The sequence below is a fragment of the Eulemur rufifrons genome, chromosome 18 (genome assembly GCF_041146395.1).
Source record: "Eulemur rufifrons isolate Redbay chromosome 18, OSU_ERuf_1, whole genome shotgun sequence".
Taxonomy (NCBI): domain Eukaryota; kingdom Metazoa; phylum Chordata; class Mammalia; order Primates; family Lemuridae; genus Eulemur; species Eulemur rufifrons.
This window is the reverse complement of record NC_091000.1, coordinates 33,738,528-33,761,278: the sequence shown is the minus strand read 5'-3', so window position 1 is coordinate 33,761,278 and position 22,751 is coordinate 33,738,528. Positions and strand designations below refer to the sequence as shown.

Here is a 22,751-nt window from a genome sequence, read left to right as displayed (position 1 = left end):
TTTTTTAAGAGAAACTTCATAAACAAAAGTGGCATGTAAATTTAGTGTTAAATCATAATGACTATTTTAAAAATAGCAACTAAAAGATGTTTTTAAGCAAAAGAGTCTGTCTTTGGTTTTGCACACACCTGAAAAACTAGGTGTCATGCAGGCCCAGAAAAAGACAATACACTGGGTACAGGGGGTGGCTTTTTAGGAAGGGGAGTCCTTTACTTGAGGAAATTACGTAATTACACTCCACACTCTGAAACGATAAGACCCTTTCACATGTAACACAACTTAACTTTCTGTGTCTAATATGTTTACCTGCAATTCAGAAAGATGCTGACATAAATTTGTGAATTCACAAATTCACAAAGGATTAAAAACCAGTCCTATATGTTATGTGAAAAGTACTAATTCCAACCACACATAGAATTCTTTCAAAAATTTTACAAATTATACATAATATTGTCAATATGGTATTTTAGTCAAATTTCTGAATACTTAAGCAAAAAGCAAATGCTTATTGAGTGCTTACTATGTGTGCAAGGCACTGACTGTATTTAGAAATGAGAACAGGAAGGCAAAGGATAAATATATTTTCACCATTCCAAGTCAATAATAAAGTTCCTGAAATGAAGTAAAATATAGGAAATATAATTAACAATACCAGGCAATATAACAGCCAAATGAGGATCATGCCCATTTCAGGATTAAATAATGCAGGGGAAATGAAGATATACAATTAACGAGTATCTACTACGTACAAAAACTACTTTTTCCCTTAGAGATGGGGTCTTGCTCTGTTACCCAGGTTGGTCTCAAACTCCAGGCCTCAAGTGATCCTCCTGCCTCAGTTTCCCAGAGTGCTGGGATTCCAGGCATGAGCCACGCCACCCAGCTAAAACTAGCTCTTTTAATCCTCACAAACCTCGGTAGGAAGCAGACAGTGTGAATGCAATTCCTAGTTACTTCATTTTTTTTTTTTTAAAGAAATGAAGGGTCTGAGAGGTTAAGAATCTTTCCAAATGCCTATCTTATTGCACCACTTTAGAGCTTACACCTGACAACTCCTTATCTCCCAAAGGCAAGACACACCCTCAGCGGAGCAATCCCAGTCAATCCCAGCGCCCAGCTCCCGCCACATCCACTCCTGCCGTGCCTTCTGTCTTGCCTCACAACTCGTAGGTCCCAGATGCATCACACTCTTTCCAACATCTATGCTTCGATCCTGCTCTTCCCTCCGCCAAAATTCCTCCCCACACTCATGCTCATAAACCTGGACGATTCCTCTCGGCCTGCAGAACTCAGCAAGGGAGTCAGTGATGTTTCAGAGGTCCAGGAGAGGCAAGGGAGGATGCTACGCCCGTTGTCATTTTCCAGAGATGCAGGCAGAGCAACTGACTCCATCACGAGAGAGCCACAAATCATGATGACCGCACAGCGATGTTTGTTTTTGGCAAGACCAAGACAACAGAGGACAGGCTGTGTAAAGCTCCTTGAGAATAATGGGTGTTTTCCCACAAAGGGACAAACCACTACAGGACACCAGAAACCAGGTGTCACACAGAGATGAGAGGAGGCGCTGGGGTGACACAGTGGGCAAAGCGAACAAGACCTTCCATGCACCCTTCCCAATTTGCCTGGATTCACCTGAAAAGCATTTGAAATTTAAATGCCCTTGGCTTCTGGCACACTGAAACTTTGCCACTTTTAGTCATTTTGTTATTTCTTCTCTCAACCTCACATTTTAGGATGGACGTTCTATCCTACATCCATACGCTCGCTCTCATAATCCCAAAAGCTCGACGGACCCGTGACCCAGGGCCTTACAAAAACCCTACTTTCTCAGGAAATCCCTTGTGGCTTCTTCTACCCCCTAAAGCAGAAGATTAGAAAATCCCTCTCTCTACTTGACTGCTCTGTTCTTACTGGGTCTTTCATGGCCTCAAGCAGAGGCCCAGTCATCACCCATTCTGATTCCACAGATGGGGACTGAACCCAGGAACCTGCGTGGTCAATGTCATCAGGTCTGTGAAGACCTCTGAGTCTACCTGATATCCTTTGTTTCCAAAACTGAAACTGCAAAGTGAAATTCCTTGGAGAACTCTGATCCTCTATGTACACAGCCAACTGCTAGAAGTGACTAGCACACCTTCAGCAAAATCACTCAGATATCTCTGTGCCATCTGCCCCACACCCAAATCTATTCTCCAGAATCAGTTACCTCACTTATGGAATACTCTATCCTAAGCAGAATTCTAGGGCATACTACACATGGCCACCAATACGGCTTCCATATTTACCTTTTCAAGCCTGCTACTTGGCTACCCACCACCTTCTAGCACTTAACTCGGTTCCCTCACAATCAAATGCACATGCCTGATGTCCTGCTCTGTTTCTTCACACTTCCTTTCCAATCAAGTTTGCCCGTCTCCTTCTGTCTCCACATCTTTGCTGAGGTTTCTCTAAAGGCGAAAATATATTTCCTATCCTTTAAATCTGAGGGAGCCTATTCCTAAAGAGAGTCCTCAATTAACATCATCTTCCTAACCATCAATATGCACTCAGATTCCCTTAATCTGTGCAAATTTGTAACATTTTTATTTCATTACCTGGTATACTGCAATTGCTTACAAATCTCTTATGTTTTGTCTGCCATTAATAAATCAAGGACAATACATAACCAACCTTTCACATGTACCCCAAAGGCCTAGAGCAAGGCTGTGTACCCCCTGTGAGTGCCCCATAAATATTGGTTAACTGACTGGTTCCGGTTAGAACCAGGGTTGAACGACGATACATCATCTGTTATTGAGGAAAGGAAAAGAACATTGTGCTATTTTCTTTGGGACCTTCCTGTTTTATTTGTTCGAGTTTAGACTGGGCTATTTTTAAAAAGAAGTTAAGAGAAAAGCACCCTGCGTACCAGGACACTATCACCATGAAGGTAACAATTGTGCATCCCATTTCTCCGAGACACAAGCGACTCTTCCAGTAGGACTCCCACCCCTCGGTTCACAGCCAACAGGAATTAAGTCAGAATGACTGGGTATGAGAGCCTGGCATTAGCACTTTTAAATATCCCAGGTGATTCCAATGTGTAGCGAAGTTTGGGAACAACTGCTTTAGAAAGCCCTTCAGTTTGGTATACATAAGCCATACTTCCCTAGTGGTAGCATTGGTACACATTATTAACAAATATTTGTTAAATGGATTAAAAATCAGTTGATCTGACTCCCACACTTGCCATAATTCCATGAGCAAACAACTCTATAGAAATGAGACAGTATGATTCATGAATTTATGCTGACACTGAGGCAAAATGGAGTTCATTCTCATCTCAAAACTGGAATAACTGCTAAACAATCCCACTCAGGCTAAGACATGCTAATATCCATATATTATAGTTATTATATGTATCAGGTTATTTAAGATGGTAGCATGTTAGTACACTAAAAATATCTTTTCTTAGGGTATGAGGACTACAATAAATTTTAGACATTTGTCTGATGCTTTGCAAATATTTTGGAGGTATCACAAATAAAGGTTGATAATAAAAATGCCAAATGTCATTTTCAAAAGAACGTGTTAAGAAAAAAGGTAAAGAGAACTAAGCCATTTTCAGAAGCAGTTGAAAGCCAGAGGAGAGGCGAGTCTGATTTTATGTAATTTCTTGACTTCTTAGATTTCTGGGAAAGGCAAACAGGAGAGAGCAAGGTCCCAGGAATTGAATAATTTATTAACGCAGCAAGTGTTGTCTGAGGCCGACTCAATGCTAGGCACGGTGTGTGCACTTAGAGACACATGGTCCAATAATCCAGGAGCTGTGGGCAGGATGAGATTTTTAATACCCAAGTTAGAGACATGACATATTCTTTCTTTTCTCAATCAAATCATAGTTCGGGCTACTCTAGGAGATGACACATTGAGTACCCGCCGCCCCGACTTATCCAACCTCTCAGCTGCGGCTATGAGTCTATGCCACAGCTAGCTTGGACCAGCTGGGGAGCTGGAGGGTCTCTGAGTCTGGACCAAGGATGTCCAACAGAAATATTTAACTCACCTACGTAATTCTAAGTTTTCTAGTAGCCACGTTAAGTAAAAGGAACCAAGTCAAAATGATTTCAATTGGCAAAATGTTTCACCATTTTAACACAGGTTTACACTGATGATACAACATCTTTCAAAGATCTTAACGAGATAGTTTAAATTCTTTTTCATATTAAGCCTTCCAAATCCAGCATATATTTAAATATATGTATCTCATATACATTGTATATAATCAAAACAGTAAGATTGTAAAAAATATCTTTTAGTTTTAATACTGTAACCAAAAACAAAAATAGGACCTTGTAAGGCTGCCTGATTGTATTACAAGTGAACAGTTTTAGGTTTGTTTTTTTTTTTTTTTTTTTTAAACCAAATTTCTAAACATGGATCTTCACAATCTTGGAGAAAAAGTCCTTTTGAATAAATGACTAGTTTCATGAGTAAGATTTGAGGAAAGACCTCTTAAGTTTAATTTCCTTAATCAAAATATGAGGTTTTTATTTTCATGATCAAAAATTATTCTAAACTAGCTCCATTCATAACAATTAATTTTGATGCCAAATATTTCCTTTTAAAAGTTTTAGTCCTAATTCCAAATCTTGTATCAACATGCATACTATACAAGGACTAATCCAGAATAATGAAATGGCAATATTTGTCCACATTACTTTTAAAAACCCTTAAGTTAAAGTGATCTCCTTTGTTTTTGGGAATCTACCTATGACTTCAGTAAAAATCTAATATGGCAGAAGTAAATCAAACTCTGATTGAATTAAGGAGGATGAGCAGCATGTGAATAAAGTGGGAGGATGGACCCACACACATAAAAGCCCATTGTAAGGAGAGCTCACTCCACAACTGAGCTGTCAGTAGAAGCAGCCGGAGGACACAGGAGAACCCAGTGGAGGAGACACAGTGGCCACAGCTGAACAACTTAAAGAAGGACATGTCTCATCTGCCTACCTTGTCTTGAAAACCCTAAATTGTGGGTATGTCTGCTGCCTCCAATCCATCGGTTCAATTCTGGAACCTGATGGGGAGAGTTTATTGTGCCCCTTCTGCTCTGTGGTCACTCAGAAGAAAAACATCAGGCACAATTACTAGTGGGGGAAGATGGTTTCCAGAATAAAGAACTAGAGCCCCCACTGAGTGCTATTCTACACCTGAACCCAAGGATGCTGACATTCCAAGTGGATATGACCTTGGATGTTGACATAGCCATTTCTGATAATATGAGGCATGTCTGTTGCGACTATTTATTTCAAAAAGAATCGCAGAGAGTGCACTGAAAGATCATGTAATCTGTGTCCTGGGTTCCCCCCTAAGTCCGCCTCTAGCCACCAATACTGGGAGGTAGAGGTGAATGTGGGAACAAGCAAAGAACGGAACATGAGGTGTTTGCAAAGAACCTGTTAAGCGACAAGGGACAATTCTACTGTCTTCAGAACTCAGCTTCTGAATTCTGGGCTTGAGAGGAAATGAAGAGTTCCTCTCAGCCACGACACTGTGCCTTTAACTACCCTCTGGGTGAGGCCCAAATTGCACTAAGTAGGGATTTTCCTGGATATGGATATTGGAATCATTTCCTTTTATAACATTAGCGATGCATCCTACATCTTTACATTCACTCAAGTTTCTGCTACAGTCACTGAGCCCATTTTTCACTCCTGCAAATCCAGTTAACGAAGATCAAGGCTTCCTGAGTATCTGTCCTGAGACGAACGTGGAACTGTCAGATCTCCAGTTTATCCTGAGCAAGGCAAATAAACCTTGGGCCACAAAAACATTTAGAGAAAATCATGTTGTGCTAAAAACTTTTCTGCTTGATACAACACATGGGACAAAGTTACAATAGAAAAATATAGAACATTTCATAAATCATAAACATAAATTGAGGAATTAAAAAAATTACATTTAAATATTAAGTATTGTCACAGTTGTCTTTTGGGTCTTCTGTTTGTATTTCTATTCCAATCAACTTCTAGACTCACAGATAAAAAACAAAAAGGGTAAGAAAAATGTGTAACTGCTTTAAGAAAACCATATGGAATGGTAGTTTTCAGACAACAATAGTCAAATTTAAACACAGAAAACAGTAAATAATTCTTCAATTAGATCTCATTAAATGCTTCTGGTATATAGATCCAGGAAGTACGTGGTAGTCAATAAATGCTATTTACCAATTATTTCCAGCTCTCTACCTGTCTTCCAGGCTCACAGTAGGGTTATGCTTCCAAGAGTCCTTTGGGGTTGAGTGGGGCTATGCAGATATTTATGGCCAATTAGTTGTGAGCAAATGTAACTCACTTCAAAGGCAGGGCATTTACTTGCTGGTCCAAAGCCCTCCAGAGCTCCGTTTCCCTCTGCAAGGCAATCAGGCACCTTTCACTTGGCCGGCTGCTTCCTACACCCAGGTGGATAAGCAAAGCCCTCCAACCAATGCTTGATGAGTGAGAAGTTAAGTCTTGTGTTTTAAGCCATGGAGATTTGTGGGTTTCCCATTACGGGACCATAAACCAAGCTTTATCTCCACTGGTTAAAAAAAAAAAGAAAGAAAGAAAGAAAAAGAAAAGTGAGGCAAAAAACACTAGTGACATAAAAAAAAAAAAAAAAGATCAATAGCCAAGATAACTGATTTGGGAGAAATCATTAACAGCAGTATTTCCTGAGGGAACTTCCAAATTTAAGATACAAACCTGAGAGAGTCTACAATGTTCCTCCTTATTTTAATAGTATGAACTGTTGATTCTTTTAAATCTATTTTTAGTCTATTACTCCATTAAAAGCAAAAGGTTTCAGTAATGGTCAAGTTTAGACAATATTAAAAAATAAAAATAAAAAAGGGTTTCAGTAATGGAAGACCTTTGGGAATAAAAGATTTGAAAAGAAAAGCATGTGCTTTTTATTTTTAAATGGAAAAATCAAGCATTAAATGTATAGACCCAGTCTTCTGTAAAAAAATCCAGTAATTTACATATTTATAATAAATACACATTCGATACTTCCAGAATCCAATACTTATTTATCCCACTCAATGTATGTAACACTCCATTAAAACTACATATGTCAATCAGAAAGCCTTCTGGATGTATCTTCATCCATTCAGGCAGAAGCAGATATGTATAAAACATACCCTTTGGGGAAAGAATTTGATTTATCAAAATTAACAAGCATGCAAATGATATGATTAAGGCTCTAACTTAAGAAACTCAGGAAAAAAGAAACGTGAATGTTGATAAAGAGATTAAAAGTATAGTTTTTTTTGAAATTTTTGAAGTACTAAGAAAATGAACAAATTTGTCAGATCAACTTCAGTGCAGGTTGAAATGAATGAAAATCTGTCAGGCTGAATTGCTGCTGTACGAGTGTGGGAGATACGGCTTTCTGTGGCTTGTGTTGTTGTTATTGATGGGCAAATCCCCAAATCATAAAAACAGCTCCTCTTCTTCAGTTCGCCAGCACCCTAATTTCACAGGTGGCAGTGCTGGCTTTACAACAAAGACCTTGTTTTGACAAAAAATGTGAATGCAGTGTTTCTTCCCGCTAAGTCATCCACAGTAGGACTAGAATATACAACATATAACAGTAAGTTAAATATTCAGGTCTATGAACAAAGAGAACTTCAACCTCCAGAAACAGCCTATTTTGCAGTGTTCCATAGCTGTTTTCTCCAAAGTCTGGAATGGCTGCAAAGTGAAAGGGCCTTATTTTGCTGTAGGGACTACCAAAAAATATATAGATAGATAGATAGATATAGATTTATTTTGGACTTTGGGTCAGGAGGAATTAGTTTTTCTTAAACTTAAAATGGAAACAACTCAAATATTTGTCAACAGGTGAATGCATAAACAAATTGTGGTATATCCATATAATGGAATACTACCTGGCAACAAAGAGAAATGAACTAAGGATCTACCTAATGAGTCTCAAAAACATTACCTAGATAAGGCCAGAGTCAAAAAACTATATACTGCATGATTCCATTTGTACAAAAAGCTTAAAAAAAAAAAAAAAAAAAAAAAAGGCAGAACTAGAGTGATAAAAAGTAGCTTGATGACAGTAAAGACCAAGGAGGCAGTGGGGATCCACTGCAGAAAGGAATTTGGGGCAAAACACAAATCCCCTATGATTATAGTAGTAGTTACACAACTACCTATGTTTTCAAAACTCATCAATTTGTACAGTTAAATCGGCAAATTTTACTGCATGCAAATTATACCTCAATAAAATGGATTTTTTAACAGGGACCCACAAAACAATGGAAGATGAAGAATATCTTCATAATGCTTGAAGAAAAGGTGACCGAGATCAGTTGTCCAACACTGCTGACCCTTCTATGCATTCCTATGAGCTGAACTGCATCCCCCTAAATTCATAGGTTGAAGCCCTAACCCCCCATTTCTCAAAATGTGACCGTATTTGGAGATAGGGCCTTTAAAGAAGTGAAGTTAAAATGAGGCCCTAGGGCAGGGTCCTAATGCAGTAGGGCTCAGGTCCTTACAAGAAGAAGAAATCTGGACAAGCAAGAAACTCCAGGACATGCACGCACAGAGAAAAGGCCATGTGAGGACACAGTGGAAAGGTGGCCATCTGCAAGTCAAGTACAGAGGCCTCAGGAGAAGCCAGACATGCCGACACCTTGATCTTGGACTTCCAGCCTCCATAACTGTGAGAAAGTAAATTCCCGTTATTTAAGTTCCCCAGTCTGTGCTATTTTGTTACGGCAGGTGTAGCAAACTAACAGAATTCTCATTTCAACACTGACTTCTTCATACAGGAAAGAAATGTATAAATAAAAAGGGAGATCCTACATTGTCATGGTAAATGAGTAACTGACTCTCTGATACCTGGAATGAGTCCGTCTTATTAACGCACTTCATGACACTTAAACACTTAACTACAAAAGGAGAACTTTATATGATTTTTAGATTTTACATACCTCTACACTTTCACGATTAAAATGACTCAATCACATTACCTCGTGTTTCAACTGCACTGATGCATTTTCTGAGAATTGTGAATCCCATCTTATCCAACTGTGCACCTAAAAGAAATATAGTTATAAAATATTAAGGGCACAATTATCACTTTTCTCTTCTTTACAAAAAATAGAAAAAAATTATTTAAATCCAATTTAATTTTTATTTCATTATTTCAAAAAAGCTGAAGGCCATATATTCCCTATTTAAATGATATAAATGGAAATTTCATGTATTTAGAAGAGTACTTGTTGGATTCAGGACAGCTATTACCAATAATTTATAAATACATTTATAAGATAAAATAATTTTTAGATTAATAAATATAATTTATTTCAGAGTGTAAGAAATGATACAATCTCTAAGGGAAGCTATCTAGATACAGTCAAGACATATTTTGCTGAAAATTCTAACAGCAACTCAATTAAAGAAAACTATATTTATAAATGAAGGTCTTTTCTAAGAACACAAACCTTTTTTTAAAACCTAGGAGGAAAAATTTTAAGAAAAGCTTTTAAAAAATATTTGGGCAATGAGCTCATTTTAAAATTTTGATATTTTATACCATGCTCCAACCTTTTAAAATAATATTTTATTATTTTTATAATAAATTTAAAACATGATTCATAAGGCAGAACAGACTATTTTGAAAATATAATTTTATACTTTTTCTAATATAGATGCTTGCCTATGATTAGGCTGGCATATTTGTGTATCCTAATGAAAGATAATCCTTGTTTCAAAAATTACATCAAGAAAAGTGGCACCCTAAGCCACTGCATTTAGAACCTAGGAAACAGTAACACTAACCCTTGGCTCCCAGAGAGGATCCATGAACAATCCAGGAATATAAACTTTGTACATAATCCATAATACTAAGCTTGAGGAGAACTTTAATGAAGAAAATTGGGCAGTGGTTTTCTCTTAACGAATCCACTATTCACAAAGTTTTTTAAAATGCAAGTACTTCCGCCTACTAAGACAATTTTTCAAAACAAAAAAAAGGCATGTTTTCACTTCTCTATAATAAATAAGAAACGAAGAAAAAAGAGAGAAGGAGGAAAGGAGGGAAGAAAAAGAAAATGAGAGGAGGAGGGGAAAGGAAGAAGGAAGAAGACAGAGGAGGAGGAGCTCAAAGGAGGGAAGGGGGAGCGAAGAAGGGAGAGAGGTTAAGAAGGTGCTTCCGTGGATGTGCCCCCCTTCCGGGGCACCTGTCCATCTCCAGTGCCAAGCTAAGAGAGCTGTGTTTTTATTTGAGCAATGGCTCAAGTGATCACGATTACTCTGAAATCATGTTACATAATAGTGTTTCCACACTGTGGACGTTAGATAAATGTAGTCTTAATGTCTCCAAATATATCAAAAGTAAATTCATAAAGAACCCAGCTAGTTTGATCACATTTTTATCTCAGTAAAAATCGAGGGTATAGAGCCAGGCAGTAGTTCATTTTCGCCTAGTACATATAGTGCAAGTGAAGGTCATTGTCCCAGAATATTTGAACACGTTTAGTTGCTATCAGTTGTTACCATTTTCCATGGAGCAAAGATACATTATGTGTATAGCCCAAACTCAGAGGATACCTTACAACTTAGGAAGCTGGAGGTTGCCCACCTGAAACTCTTATGTGATTGCTTAGGGTTATAAGAATAAATATCAAAGGGAATTGTTCCGTAGAGAAGGACTCACAGAAAAGCTCACAGATAGTAAAGATCAGCGAGGGCTACAGTAGCCCAGGAAAGTTTGAGGAAGTCTTCAATGGGTAAGACAATACATACAACAGAGGACTAGCCGAGAGAGGGTGCAGAGAATAAGCCCCCGGCAGCAGTTTGACACCAGTAATGCACACAAAGTAAAGCATGAAAAAGTAAGACAAATAATCATTTTTATAAATTAGCACTTACTTCCTTCCGGTCTTGGGATGATGGCTCTATTAAAACTATGGAACAGCTAGTAAAAGAGAGAAAGGAAAAATAATATTTTTAACATATCAATAAATTATTTAAGTGGGTACACTTAGGACCTTGAGTATTTTTATAAACTTAATAGTGGTAAATAATAAGAAATATATTTGCTCTTTGTCCCTGCTGCCTGGCACAGAGATCCTAAACCCTTGGAATTTACAGAGTAGGAATGTCTTTTATTATTCATAATCAGCCCCACCAGATCTCACCTGAGTTTATGCTAATGCAGTAACTTAGGACAGACTCCCTGGTAGCCTCAGAATGGGACTGGACCCCAGAAAGACCAGTGAGTAGAGGGTTGGGGCCTTCAGCCCCACCCATCAACCTCTTGGAAAGTGAGCTGGAGATTATTTTTTGTTTTTAAGGGGGCTGACCTCCTTTTCTTCTTTCTTTTATAAGAGACAGGTCTCACTCTGTTGCCCAGGCTGGAGTGCAGTGGCATCATCATAGCTCACTGCAGCCTTAAACTCCTGGGCTCAAGCGATCCTCCTGCCTCAGCCTCCCGAGTAGCTGGGACCACAAGTGCCAGCCACTGCACCCAGCTGGAGATTAAGTTCTATAAAAACTCTTAAACAATGAGATTTGATGAGCTTCCAGGTTGGTGAGCACAGCGAAGTCCTGGGAGGGTGTCGTACCCACAGAGGGCGTGGAAGCTGTGTGCACACATCTCAACCTCACTTCCCTTCATATGTTGCCCCGTACATCTCTTCCATCTGGCTGCTCCCGAGTTGCATCTTTTATAACATACCGGTAAACATAAATGAAATGTTTCCCTGAGTTCTGTGAGGCATTCTAGCAAGTTATGGAACCCAAGGAGGGGGTCATGGGACTCCCCAGCTTATAGCCAGTTAGTGCGAAGTATGAGAGGTCCAGACTGGTGACTGGCATGAGAAGTGCAGACAGTCACATGGGACTGAGCCCTTAATGTCTGGGGTCTGACACTGACTCCAGGTGGTGTCAGAATTAAACTGAATTGTAGGACACCCATCTGGTGTCAGGGAATTGGTCCATAAAAGAAAAAACCCACATATCCAGTGTCAGAAGTGTTCTGTGTGAGAACGTGGAGAAACGGTGTTGTGATTTCTTACTTACTTGCATACTATCCTGTGCTCAGATGCAAGGATTAACAATAAAAAGCGGCATCTCTGGGAGTACGTTTTCTCTTACTGAGGCATGCTAAACTAGCGAAAATAAGATCAAGGGAACATGGTCCTTAAGAGACTTACAGGAAGTTTACGTAAATTTGAAACACTCAGATTTAGAGTTACGGGATGACAAAGAAACTGCTGTATTCTAATCAATAAGATGAAACTCATTTTTTTCCACCAATATTTCTACAATCTGGCACTTACTTAAAGAGATAACCCCTGCCCATAACTTAAATAACTACCTCTGAAATAGCAAGGTGATAATTCTGGACAGCCTCTAAGAATTCTAATGCTGGCCCATTTTTACAAGGCTTACAGCCCCTGCCAGAAAGACGCACTACCTTAAATGTCCCCATATAAATACACAGCTGAATATTGTCTGTCTGCACACTTGCTTCTGTCTGTTCATCTGAGTCAATCACTTGGCTCTTCCCTCAAAAAGAGAGGTTATATATGTCTTCAAGGTTACATTTCCACTGGCAACAGACTTACTTCTCAGTGACTTACTCATGTGATCTTTTCGCTGTGCAAACTCACTTTTCCAAAGTATTTGAATCTCTGGGGAGATATATGCTAGTTAGTGCATTACCTTTACTAAAGATTAATAGAAGCTGTTTTGGCTCTCAGCAACCATAAGCACTGTAAATACTATTGACTCCCAGCTAAAAATCTCAAGGACAAACTCAGGATAAATAGAAGTAAAACTACAGAGGATAAATGCAGCTCAAATATGGTAAGATGACACAAAAAAATCTACTTTTCTTTTTTTTTACAAGGGTGATACATTCCTTCAATGTAGCATCAATTTTTAAAGTATATTAATTAGGGTTTTCATTTTTCAAACCCCACGTCAAGATTGCAGACCAGCCTTTTTGTGTGGCAGTTTTAAGTTATTAGTTTTTAAAATCAGTACTTTTTAATGGAAACAACTTGACCAAAAATCTGTCACAGAATTTTGAGACCCATTAAAACAAAGTTTAATGAGAAACCTGTGTCTTCTTTTGGTCAACACTCAAAATTTTATAGAAATCCTTGCTCCCATTTCCTATACTCTCACCGTGAGAAAACATTATCTTTTGCCCATTTCACAAGCTCTATTCTGAAACCTCTCTCTCTTTACTGTATGTGACCCTCCTCTTCTACTTAGAAATCATGTTCTTTCCTTTTTTTCTAAACCCTGCTGAATTGGCAAATGCTTTCCAGATAAGCCCACCTGGTACCTGCACTGGCAGTTTATTTAGAGTCATAATACTTGAAGTAGAGGGTATTTAAATTGGTTCTATGGCATTGCTATAATTATTCGCACTAAATCCCCAATTCAATGTATGATCTGCCAAATTCTCAACTCCCAAAGGCCACTAGTTCCACCGAAATGGAAGTAGTACTTGGATAAAGTAGCAAAGGGACTGAATTCAGATCTGGTGCCTCCAGATCCATATCGCTACCTTTAATTTATTCCTCAAAGCAGTCTGAATACAGAGGCCCATTCCCTAAGCCTACATAATACTGCATACTGTAAACCATTGGACTAAACCATAAATTGTTAAATCAAGCAAAATAATTATAGCAGTCACTTATATTTAATAATAGTGGCTGCAATGCTTCATATTTACTGCTCCATCTTCACAGATCTAAATGCATTCCAAGCATTTATTGTGTTCACCACCTAAGGCACCATCAGGTAGGAAAGAAAAACCTGAGAATTTAGATGACTTTCTCAAGTGAAGCAAATCAGAGTGGCAAAATCGAGAAAAATCAGAAATAAAAACTAATGATACACCAGTCAGTCTTATGTGTGGTGCTGCTAGCCCAAGACAAATTACTAGAATATTGAATGCTTCCAAGATGAATTCTAATACCTGTTTCAGCAGGGAACTTTTCTTAAATGCTATAAAACAAAAAATAACATAAAAGGAATGCAAGTCAACTCTAAAGGATTTGAAATAAAGCTCAACCATTGATTATTCTTACAGATTCTTTTCCACCCAGAGCTTCCAACCACTGCTTCCTTTCCTCTTCCGAAAATGCCTGCAGAGTCAGGGAAATGCCAGGCCTGAAAGACACCAGTAACAGATCAGTTACCCCTCGGCTGCTGTAACAAAATCTTTCTTGCTATTTCCAAAGATTTTTTTAACTGTGGTAAAATACCTACAACATAGAAGTTACCATGTTAACCATTTTTAAATGTACAGTTCAGTGGCACTAAACACATTCGCACTGTTGTGCAATCATCACAACCATCCACCTCCAGAACTTTCTTCATCTTGCAAAACTGAAACTCTCGCCCATTAAATAACAACTCTCCACTGCCCCTCTCCCTAGACCCTGCCAACCACCATTCTATTTTCTGTCTCTATGAATTTGACTACTCTAGGTACCACACATGACTGGAATTGTACACTCTTTATCTTTTTGTGACCAGCTTATTTCACTTAGCATAATGTATTTCAAGATTCATTCATGTTGGTGCATATGTCAGAATTTTCTTCCTTTTGAAGGCTAACATCTCATTGTGTGTATATAACACATTTTGTGTATCCATTCATACACCCATGGACACTTGGGTTGCTGCCATGTTTTGTCTATCATGAGTAATGCTTCTATGAACATAGATGCACAAATATCTGTTCAAGTCCCTCCTTTCAATTGAGTGTGCACCCAGAAATGGAATTGCTGGGTCACAGAGTACATACACATGGACATACAATAGCAAATAAGTGTAAGAAAAGATATTCCCCATCCTATATCATCAGGGAAATGCAAATTAAAATGAAATACCACAATGCACCTATTAGAATAGCCAAAACCCAAAATACTGACAGCAACAACAAGTGTTGATGAGGATATGGAGCAACAGGAACTCTTATTCATTGCTGCTGAGAATGAAAATGGTACAGACGCTTTGGAAAACAGTTGGTCATTTCTTACAAAAGTAAAAATACTCTTACTATAGGACCCAGCAATCATATTCCTATGCTTACCCCAAGGAGCTGAAAACATACACCCACACAAAAACCTGCATATGGATATTTACAGCAGTTTTATTCATAACTGCCAAAACTTAGAAGCAACCAAGATGTCGTTCAGTAGGCAAATGGATTAACAAACTCTGGTACATCCCGACAACGAAACATCATTCAGTGCTAAAAGGAATGAGCTTTCAAGTCATGAAAAGCCATGGAGGAAACTTAAATGTACATCACTCAATGAAAGAAGCCCATCTGAAAAATCTACATACTGTAAGGTTCCAAATATTTAACATTCTAGAAAAGGCAAAACTATAGAGACGGTAAAAAGATCAGAAGTTGCCAAGGACTAGAGGGAAAGCAAAAACAGGCGAACCACAGAGGATTTTTAGGGCAGTGAAAATACTGTTTGATACTATAATAATGGCTACACATTTGTTCAAACCTATAGAATGTACAACCCCAAAGAAGCCCTAATATAAACCACAGACTCCGGGTGATAATGATGTGTCAATGTAGGTTCATCAATTTTAACAAAGGGATCACTCTGGTAGAGGGTGTTGGTAACAGGGGAAACTATGCCTATGTAGGGGCAGGGGAATAGGGAAAATCTCTGTACCATCCTCTTAATTTTGCTGTGGACCTAAAAGTGCTCTTTAAAAAGTAGTCTCAAAAAAAAAAAAAAAAAAAAAAAGTTTTTTAAATTCAGAGCTGTCCCCTAAGCTGAGAAGGCACTAGGAGAGAAAGCATACACACTCGAGGAGCTAGGATGGGCCCCTGGATGGTCCTGTGAGCCAGTCGGAGGGTGCCACAATGGAAAGCGAGGGAGGCAGACCCAGGGCCTCCTGGACCCACAGAAAGATCTGATTTCTCCTACGCATCAGTGAAGGTTCATTAGTAGGGGATTAAAACTGTACACGAACACTCTGGCTGCTCGGTGGAGAATGGACTGAAGACAGGCAAGAGTTGGCTGAGAAGAAATGATAAAAGACTGGGAGGATGGAAGGATGGTACCAAACAAACAAAAAAAAAAGAATGAGCTTGAGGAATATTCTGCAAGTGTTCCTACATGCTACAGGCAACAAAATATTGAGTAAGAAAGCTGTCTAAGAATGAAGAATAAAAGATAGATCAATTATAATACACCATTGATAACTATTAAAAGGATTCAGTGAGAGCCAAAAACAATTAGCAAATACGGACTTAATATACTTACACTCACAAAAATCACACAACGAGCCTAAGGAAATTCCTTGTACTCCCCAGTTCCTTTTTGTTTTCCCCTAAGGTTTTCCACTGATGTTCACATGTGAGGGGAAATATTAACTAGGGGTACATGGTTGGATATTTTTAATCAAGTCACATCTAGAGCAGCAAATAGAGATGTTGCAAGAGGAGAAAGAATGACCAATTCTGGCAACTTGGAACACAGAAATGAGTGTTGAATGGTGAAGAGTGTAAAGAGTTATTAACTAGAATTATAAACACTCAAGGAGAGGGAAAAGGCAATTGTCAGGTTTCAGATCAAACAGCCATTTACATCTAGATAAAAATCCAAGGTGGCATAAAAACTAACGTATTATTATATGCCTTGCCTCCAAACACAATGACTCAAACTTGAGCCACCTAGCCCTTTGTGGAACACAGCAGAGAACAGCCAACTTGATGAAAGATGAGAGATTAAGGAAAACTGGATCATCCCCAAGAATTCTATTTGTTTACATTTTGGCAAATAGTAACTCAAAACATTTCCACTATTGAGCATTAATTCATTACACTACCCACTCTTAATAACACTTCACACTTAGAAAACATTACTTTAAAACTAAAGGGATCAACCACTAGCATTATGTAAGACTGGGTTCCCATCCCTTCACAAAGACTGCTCATATTCATTCTCTTTTCTGACCCCTACACCTCTAAAACATTAGCATAGGAAAAAATAAAACATGCACTAAAATATGTTTCAACCATTTTAAATTTCTCGAGTTTCTTTTTTTCTTTAATAATCAATTGCTAGGACACCATTAAACAGAAAACGAGACTTTGGACACATTTCAAACTACAGTATTAATAGCATCTCACTGTTAAGCTAAACTCTAAAAATTCCATAGTGTTTGAAACAAAGTAGTACATGTTTTATTAATAAACTTTAATGGGTATAAATGACAACATGGTGAATATAAGAATAGTAAAGAATAGAAAACTTTACAACAGTGTGTTGAATTATTCACATTTAAAGAAAGAAAGAAATAGTAATTCCATCTTCATTTCATGGAGAAGCTAAGGTAACAACATTAAAGTCTCCAATGGAGCTAGAATTAAAACTGAGAAAGTTCTGATCTGGGTTCTTGAGCCAATATTGCTGCAATGCATCACACTGGTTCAGCTACGAACACTGCTATTCTCTCATTCATCTCAACCAAACTACAACCCGAGTACCTACCAAGTGCCAGGTACTGTGCTAAGCTCTCAACAACTGACCACATGCAGTGAGTCAAAACTGATTCTTAGTAACCACAAAGGCAACAGTATAAACTTCATGAAGGAAAAATTAATCAGGTAAAAGAGAACAAGTTGCCAGGATAGTCTTTCTTTCCTTAAAACCATAATTATTATCTGTAAAGCATGAAGTTGGGAATTCAAATTTGAAGAAAGAAACATTTAATGTGAATAAACAAGTTATTGTTCTTAAATCAGCATCTTAATCTCTTTTCATTCACTCATTCAAAATAAATATGTATTATTATGCATCAGTCACTACCTTAGGCCATAGCATGAGAAACTGTCTATGGAGCTACTATCTGTACTTTACATTTTATTCCATATCTATGATTCTCTTTCAATTCCATTTTTAATCTAAGTTCTATCAAAGCATGTGGAAAATACGTGTTTTCCTGGTATTTTACCTGATAGATCACTGAGCTCTTAAATTCAGAAAATATACAAAAGAAGTAGAGAGAAACAATTGCGAGACAAGTCTGGAGAGACATTATTGTAAATGGAGTTGTTAAGTGAAAAAACTTAGAAGCTACCAAAACTTATGATAGTAACAATCAAGAATATTATAATGCTTTTCTAAGCGGAATTTTGAAAAGGAACCAGGAAAAAAAAAAAAAACGATCAGCACAAGTTCTGCACTAACTTTTATTATGAGAAGCGGAAAGTGTCAACACCGTAACAAAGGACTTTTAAGGTTAGAGAAATGTAGCAGTTGTAATCATTTTTCATAAGGGTTTCTGGGAAAAAAATATAAAGAACATTTATGATTCAGACATTTTTCCAGAGATGATAGAAGTATGTTGCCTAATTTTACTCAGGGTGAAGTCTTTGTAACTTCTTTCTTCTACCAAAAAGATGTTTCAAATAGAGCAAACAATGATACAGTCAGAAATAGAGTATGTTCCAATTAAAGTGAATTCAAATAATTAATCATTAGAGAACTGCTGCTCTGCTTAGAATGTAGGAAATTATGAGAGAATATGAGTCCCACCCTACCAGTCAGACCAAGATAGAGAACCACAGTTGTTTTGGTTTTTTTACCCCATCTAAGAACAACAATACAAAGAAAACTTAATGAACCTAGAAAGTGACAAGGCCCTCCCTGGAGAGAATGAACGAATGCGGGTGCATGCGCGTGCGCGCGCGCACACACACACACACACACAAACACGCACACACTCGCTGCTTTCATCATTGGCAGACCAGCAGGACAAAGAGAAGCCAACAGACATGAAAAAAATAGTGTCATATAACACAATTTTGAAGGTAGAGTATAGGCTAGTGTGATGGTTTAGAATTCCCAGCAGACTTAAAGAGTCTGAACGCACTCTCCAAGTCTTAGCCATGGGATTTCACCAAGTGCTCATGAGGAAGTCTGAGAACAGGACTGAGAGACCAACCCTAAAGGTATATGAGGAGCAAGGCAGGAGAAGAGAGCAAACCTCCAGGCACCCAATGCTATCTCTGAGTATGACACAAAGGACTCTTGCGGCTGGGGCAGGGGTGGGAAACCTGAGACAGCTGGCCCCTGAGGCACAGACATGTAGGGCATGCTGAAGGCTGAGGATAGGAGAACCAAGACAAGCCTTCCAGAGAAGGCTCTGCTGGCGTCCTCAAATCACCTGAAAGTCTGCAATAAACTGAATTTAATTAAAGTCGCGACAATGCCAAATCTCAGCTCAGCTACAAACTCGGCTCTAACACATTAGTGGCCTGATGAAAGAATGAGCATGCCCTCTACCAGGCACAAATATTATTTACTTTCTCTGTTGTTTGCATACACACAGTATTTGGCATTCGATCAAAAAATCATGAGACACACAAAGAAGCAAGAAAATGAGAACCCCAGATCACGAGAGGAGATAGTCAAGAAAACCAAAAACATAGCCAAGACATTAGAAAAAAATCAGACAGAAACAACCACAAGTACAGTAAGGGTCTAGTGCAAAAGGTGGTCAACATGCAGAACTGATGGAGATTTTCAGCATAGAGATGAAACAATTAAAAAGAGGCAAATTAGTATGCAAAAATATGAAAAGTAAAATAACAGTGATAAAAAAATTCTGTGAAAAGGTTTAATACAGCACTCAAAAGAATAAGTGAATTTGAAAATGGGTCAACAGAAATAATCCAAACTGAAACACAAATGGAAATCAAGTGAGAAAAGTAGAACAGAGAATCTGAAATCTCTCTGGGCAATATAAAGTGGTCTAACATAATTGGAATACAAAAAATATAGAGAAAATAGGGCAGAGGAAATATTTCAAGAGATAATGGCTAAGATTTTCTAAAACTGGTAAGAAATATCAAGCCACATATCCAAGAACCTCAGTGAACCCTAAAAGCAGGGCAAAACAAAGAAAACCATAAAAACCACTAAAAAAAAAAATCTTGAAAGCAGTAAGAGAAAGAGGACACACAAGAAAAATGGATGACTTGTCATCAGAAAATAAATAGAAGCCCGAAGACAATGGAATGACATTTTCAAGTGGGGGGCGGGGAATCCTATGAATCTATAATTCTATATCCATCAAAAATGAAACATAAGACATTTTCAGATAGACAAAATGTAAAAGAATAATTCTCCAGCAGACCTGCATTACAAGAAGTGCTCAAATTAAGTTAGCTTAAGAAACTTGAAAGAAATAGTACAAGATAAAAGCCCAGTTCTGCAGAAAATAAAGAAAACTAGAAAAGATAAATACGTTAGTATAAAAAAATTACACACATTTGTATGTATATACATATATGTAAATAAACATTAAATTTCTTTTAAAAATCCACCAATTATTGATGCTATGTATTTCATAGATTCACAACGGATGTAAAATTAGAATATATAACAATGGCAAAGAGGACAGAGGGTTGGTCATTAGAAGCTTGCTATTCTAAGGTTCCCATATTGTTTATGAAAAGGTAAATACGATGGTCATTTAAAAATGCATGTTATGCTCTGAGAAAACATCTAAAAAGTATGCAAAAAGGCATAATTTAAAATTAAAAGTCAATAGAGGAAATAAAATGGAATATTAAATACTCAACTCACTAAAAAGAATGCAGTAAAGAAGGAAGAGAGGAGTAAATATGGCAAATAGAAATCAAAATTAAGATGGTAGCCTTAAACCTATACATACCAAAAATTGTAGTACATATAAATTAACTAAAATCCTGATTAAAAAGCTAAGGCTAACAAAGCAGGACTCAATTATATGCTGTTTATAAAAAACAAAGTTTAAACATAAAGGCATAGAGTGGTAAAACAAAAAGGATGAAAAAAGATACACTTTGCAAACAGTCAGCTAGTGTGGCTATATGAATATCCAAAGAAAGTAAATTTCAAGATAATTATTAGCAGAAATGGAGAGACATTTCATAATGATACAAGGGTCATTTCATTAAGAAGATATAACAATGTACACACCCCAAAAAAGATCTTTTCAGTATTCAATATTTATTGATAAAATACAGACTATGTTATCCAACCAAAAGAGCACTAAAGTAGAAAATAATAATATTACATGTATACTATCCCCAACCATTTGCAATTTTAAAAAGACACTCCTAAGTATCACAGAGATTCAACATCTATATACTAAATCACATAGGAAATAAAAAATTATTTGAAACGGAATTATAATGAAAGCACATCAAAATCTGTGGGATGTAAGCTAAAGGAATCCTTAGAAGACAATTTATACATTAAATGCCCACATTCAAAAATAAGGTATAAAAATCAATGATCTATGCTTCCAACTGAAGAAGCAATGAGAAGAAAAACAAATTAAATACAAATTTAAAATGTAAATTAAAAAAAGCACAAACCAATAAAATGTAAAATGGATGAGTTCTCTGGAAATATTTTAAAAATTTATAAGCCTCTGTGCAAGAGTTATCAAGAAAAATGAAACAAAAATCTCTAATATCAAACTTAAAGAGGTATCATTTATAAAAGCTACAAATATGAAAAGAACAGGTGGATAATATGAAGAAATTTATGCCAATAAAGTCAACAATTTAGAGGAAATAAATTCCTTGAAAACCACAATTTATCAAAACTAACACAAGAAAAACAAGAAATCTGAATATCTTTACAACCACTAAATAAATTGAATTTATAATTTTTTTTTCTTTTTTCTTTTTTTTGGGGAGACAGAGTCTCACTCTGTCACCTGAGCTAGAGAGTAGTAGCATTATCATAGCTCACTGCAACTTCAAACTCCCAGGCTCAAGTTATCCTCCTGCCTCAGCCTCCTGAGTAGCTGGGACTACTGGCGCACACCACCACACCTGGCTAATTTCTCCATTTTTTTTCTTTCTTGTGGTCTCGAACTCCTGACCTCAAGCAATCCTCCTGCCTTGGCCTCCCACAGTGCTAGAATTATAGGTGTTAACACTACCACACCCGGCCTGAATCTCTAATTTTTAAACTTCCCACAAAGAAAACTCCAGGCCAAGATGGCTTTACAGATGAATTACCTCAAACGTTTAAGGAAAAAATAATACCAATGTTACATAAACACTTCCAAAAAAAAAACAAAATAGAAGGGAAAACTTCCCAACTCTTTTCTGAAGCTATCATAACCTTCGTACCAAAATCATACAAGGACATAAAAGCCAAAGATAATACACGTATCTCTTATGAGCATAAATATAAAAATCCTTAACCAAATACTAGCAAAATGAATGAAACAATATATAAAAAGTTAGTACATCACGGCCAAATAGAATCTATCTCAGGAATGTAAAGGTAACTTAACTCAGAAAATTCAATGCCATTTACTGCATTAACAGACTCAAGGCAAATATTTTTTGTTCGCTTCAACAGACACTGAAAAACATTTTGTCAAAATTCAAACCTATTCATGATTAAAACTGAGAATAAACAAAAACTTCCTAAAAATGTAAAGGGCATTTACAAAGAATTTTCAGTGAATGTCATGCTTTAAAGTAAAATAATGAATGCTTTCCCCCTAAGATCAGGAACAAGGCAAGATGGCCAATATCATCACTTCTAGTGAACATTTATGGGTGGTCTTAGGCAGTGTAAATAAAAAAAAAAAAAAAAAAACATACAGATTGAAAAGGAAGAAATAAGCTGTCTTTATTCACACACAAAATCATTGTGCACATAAAAAAATTCCTAAAGGAAATGCCATAAC

General features: G+C 37.2%; 1 protein-coding gene across 1 annotated transcript in view; it reads right to left on the bottom strand.

Annotated features, from left to right (window-relative positions):
- The window catches only part of ARHGAP10 (Rho GTPase activating protein 10), a 284,652-nt gene that overhangs the window by 127,824 nt on the left and 134,077 nt on the right, over positions 1-22,751 (bottom strand). Inside the window, exons 11-13 of the mRNA XM_069493709.1 lie at positions 14,096-14,177; positions 10,917-10,962; positions 9,014-9,079 (exon numbers count right to left, since the gene is read on the bottom strand). Of these exons, the coding sequence (XP_069349810.1) occupies positions 9,014-9,079; positions 10,917-10,962; positions 14,096-14,177 (194 nt within the window). The remainder of the gene's footprint in view (positions 1-9,013; positions 9,080-10,916; positions 10,963-14,095; positions 14,178-22,751) is intronic.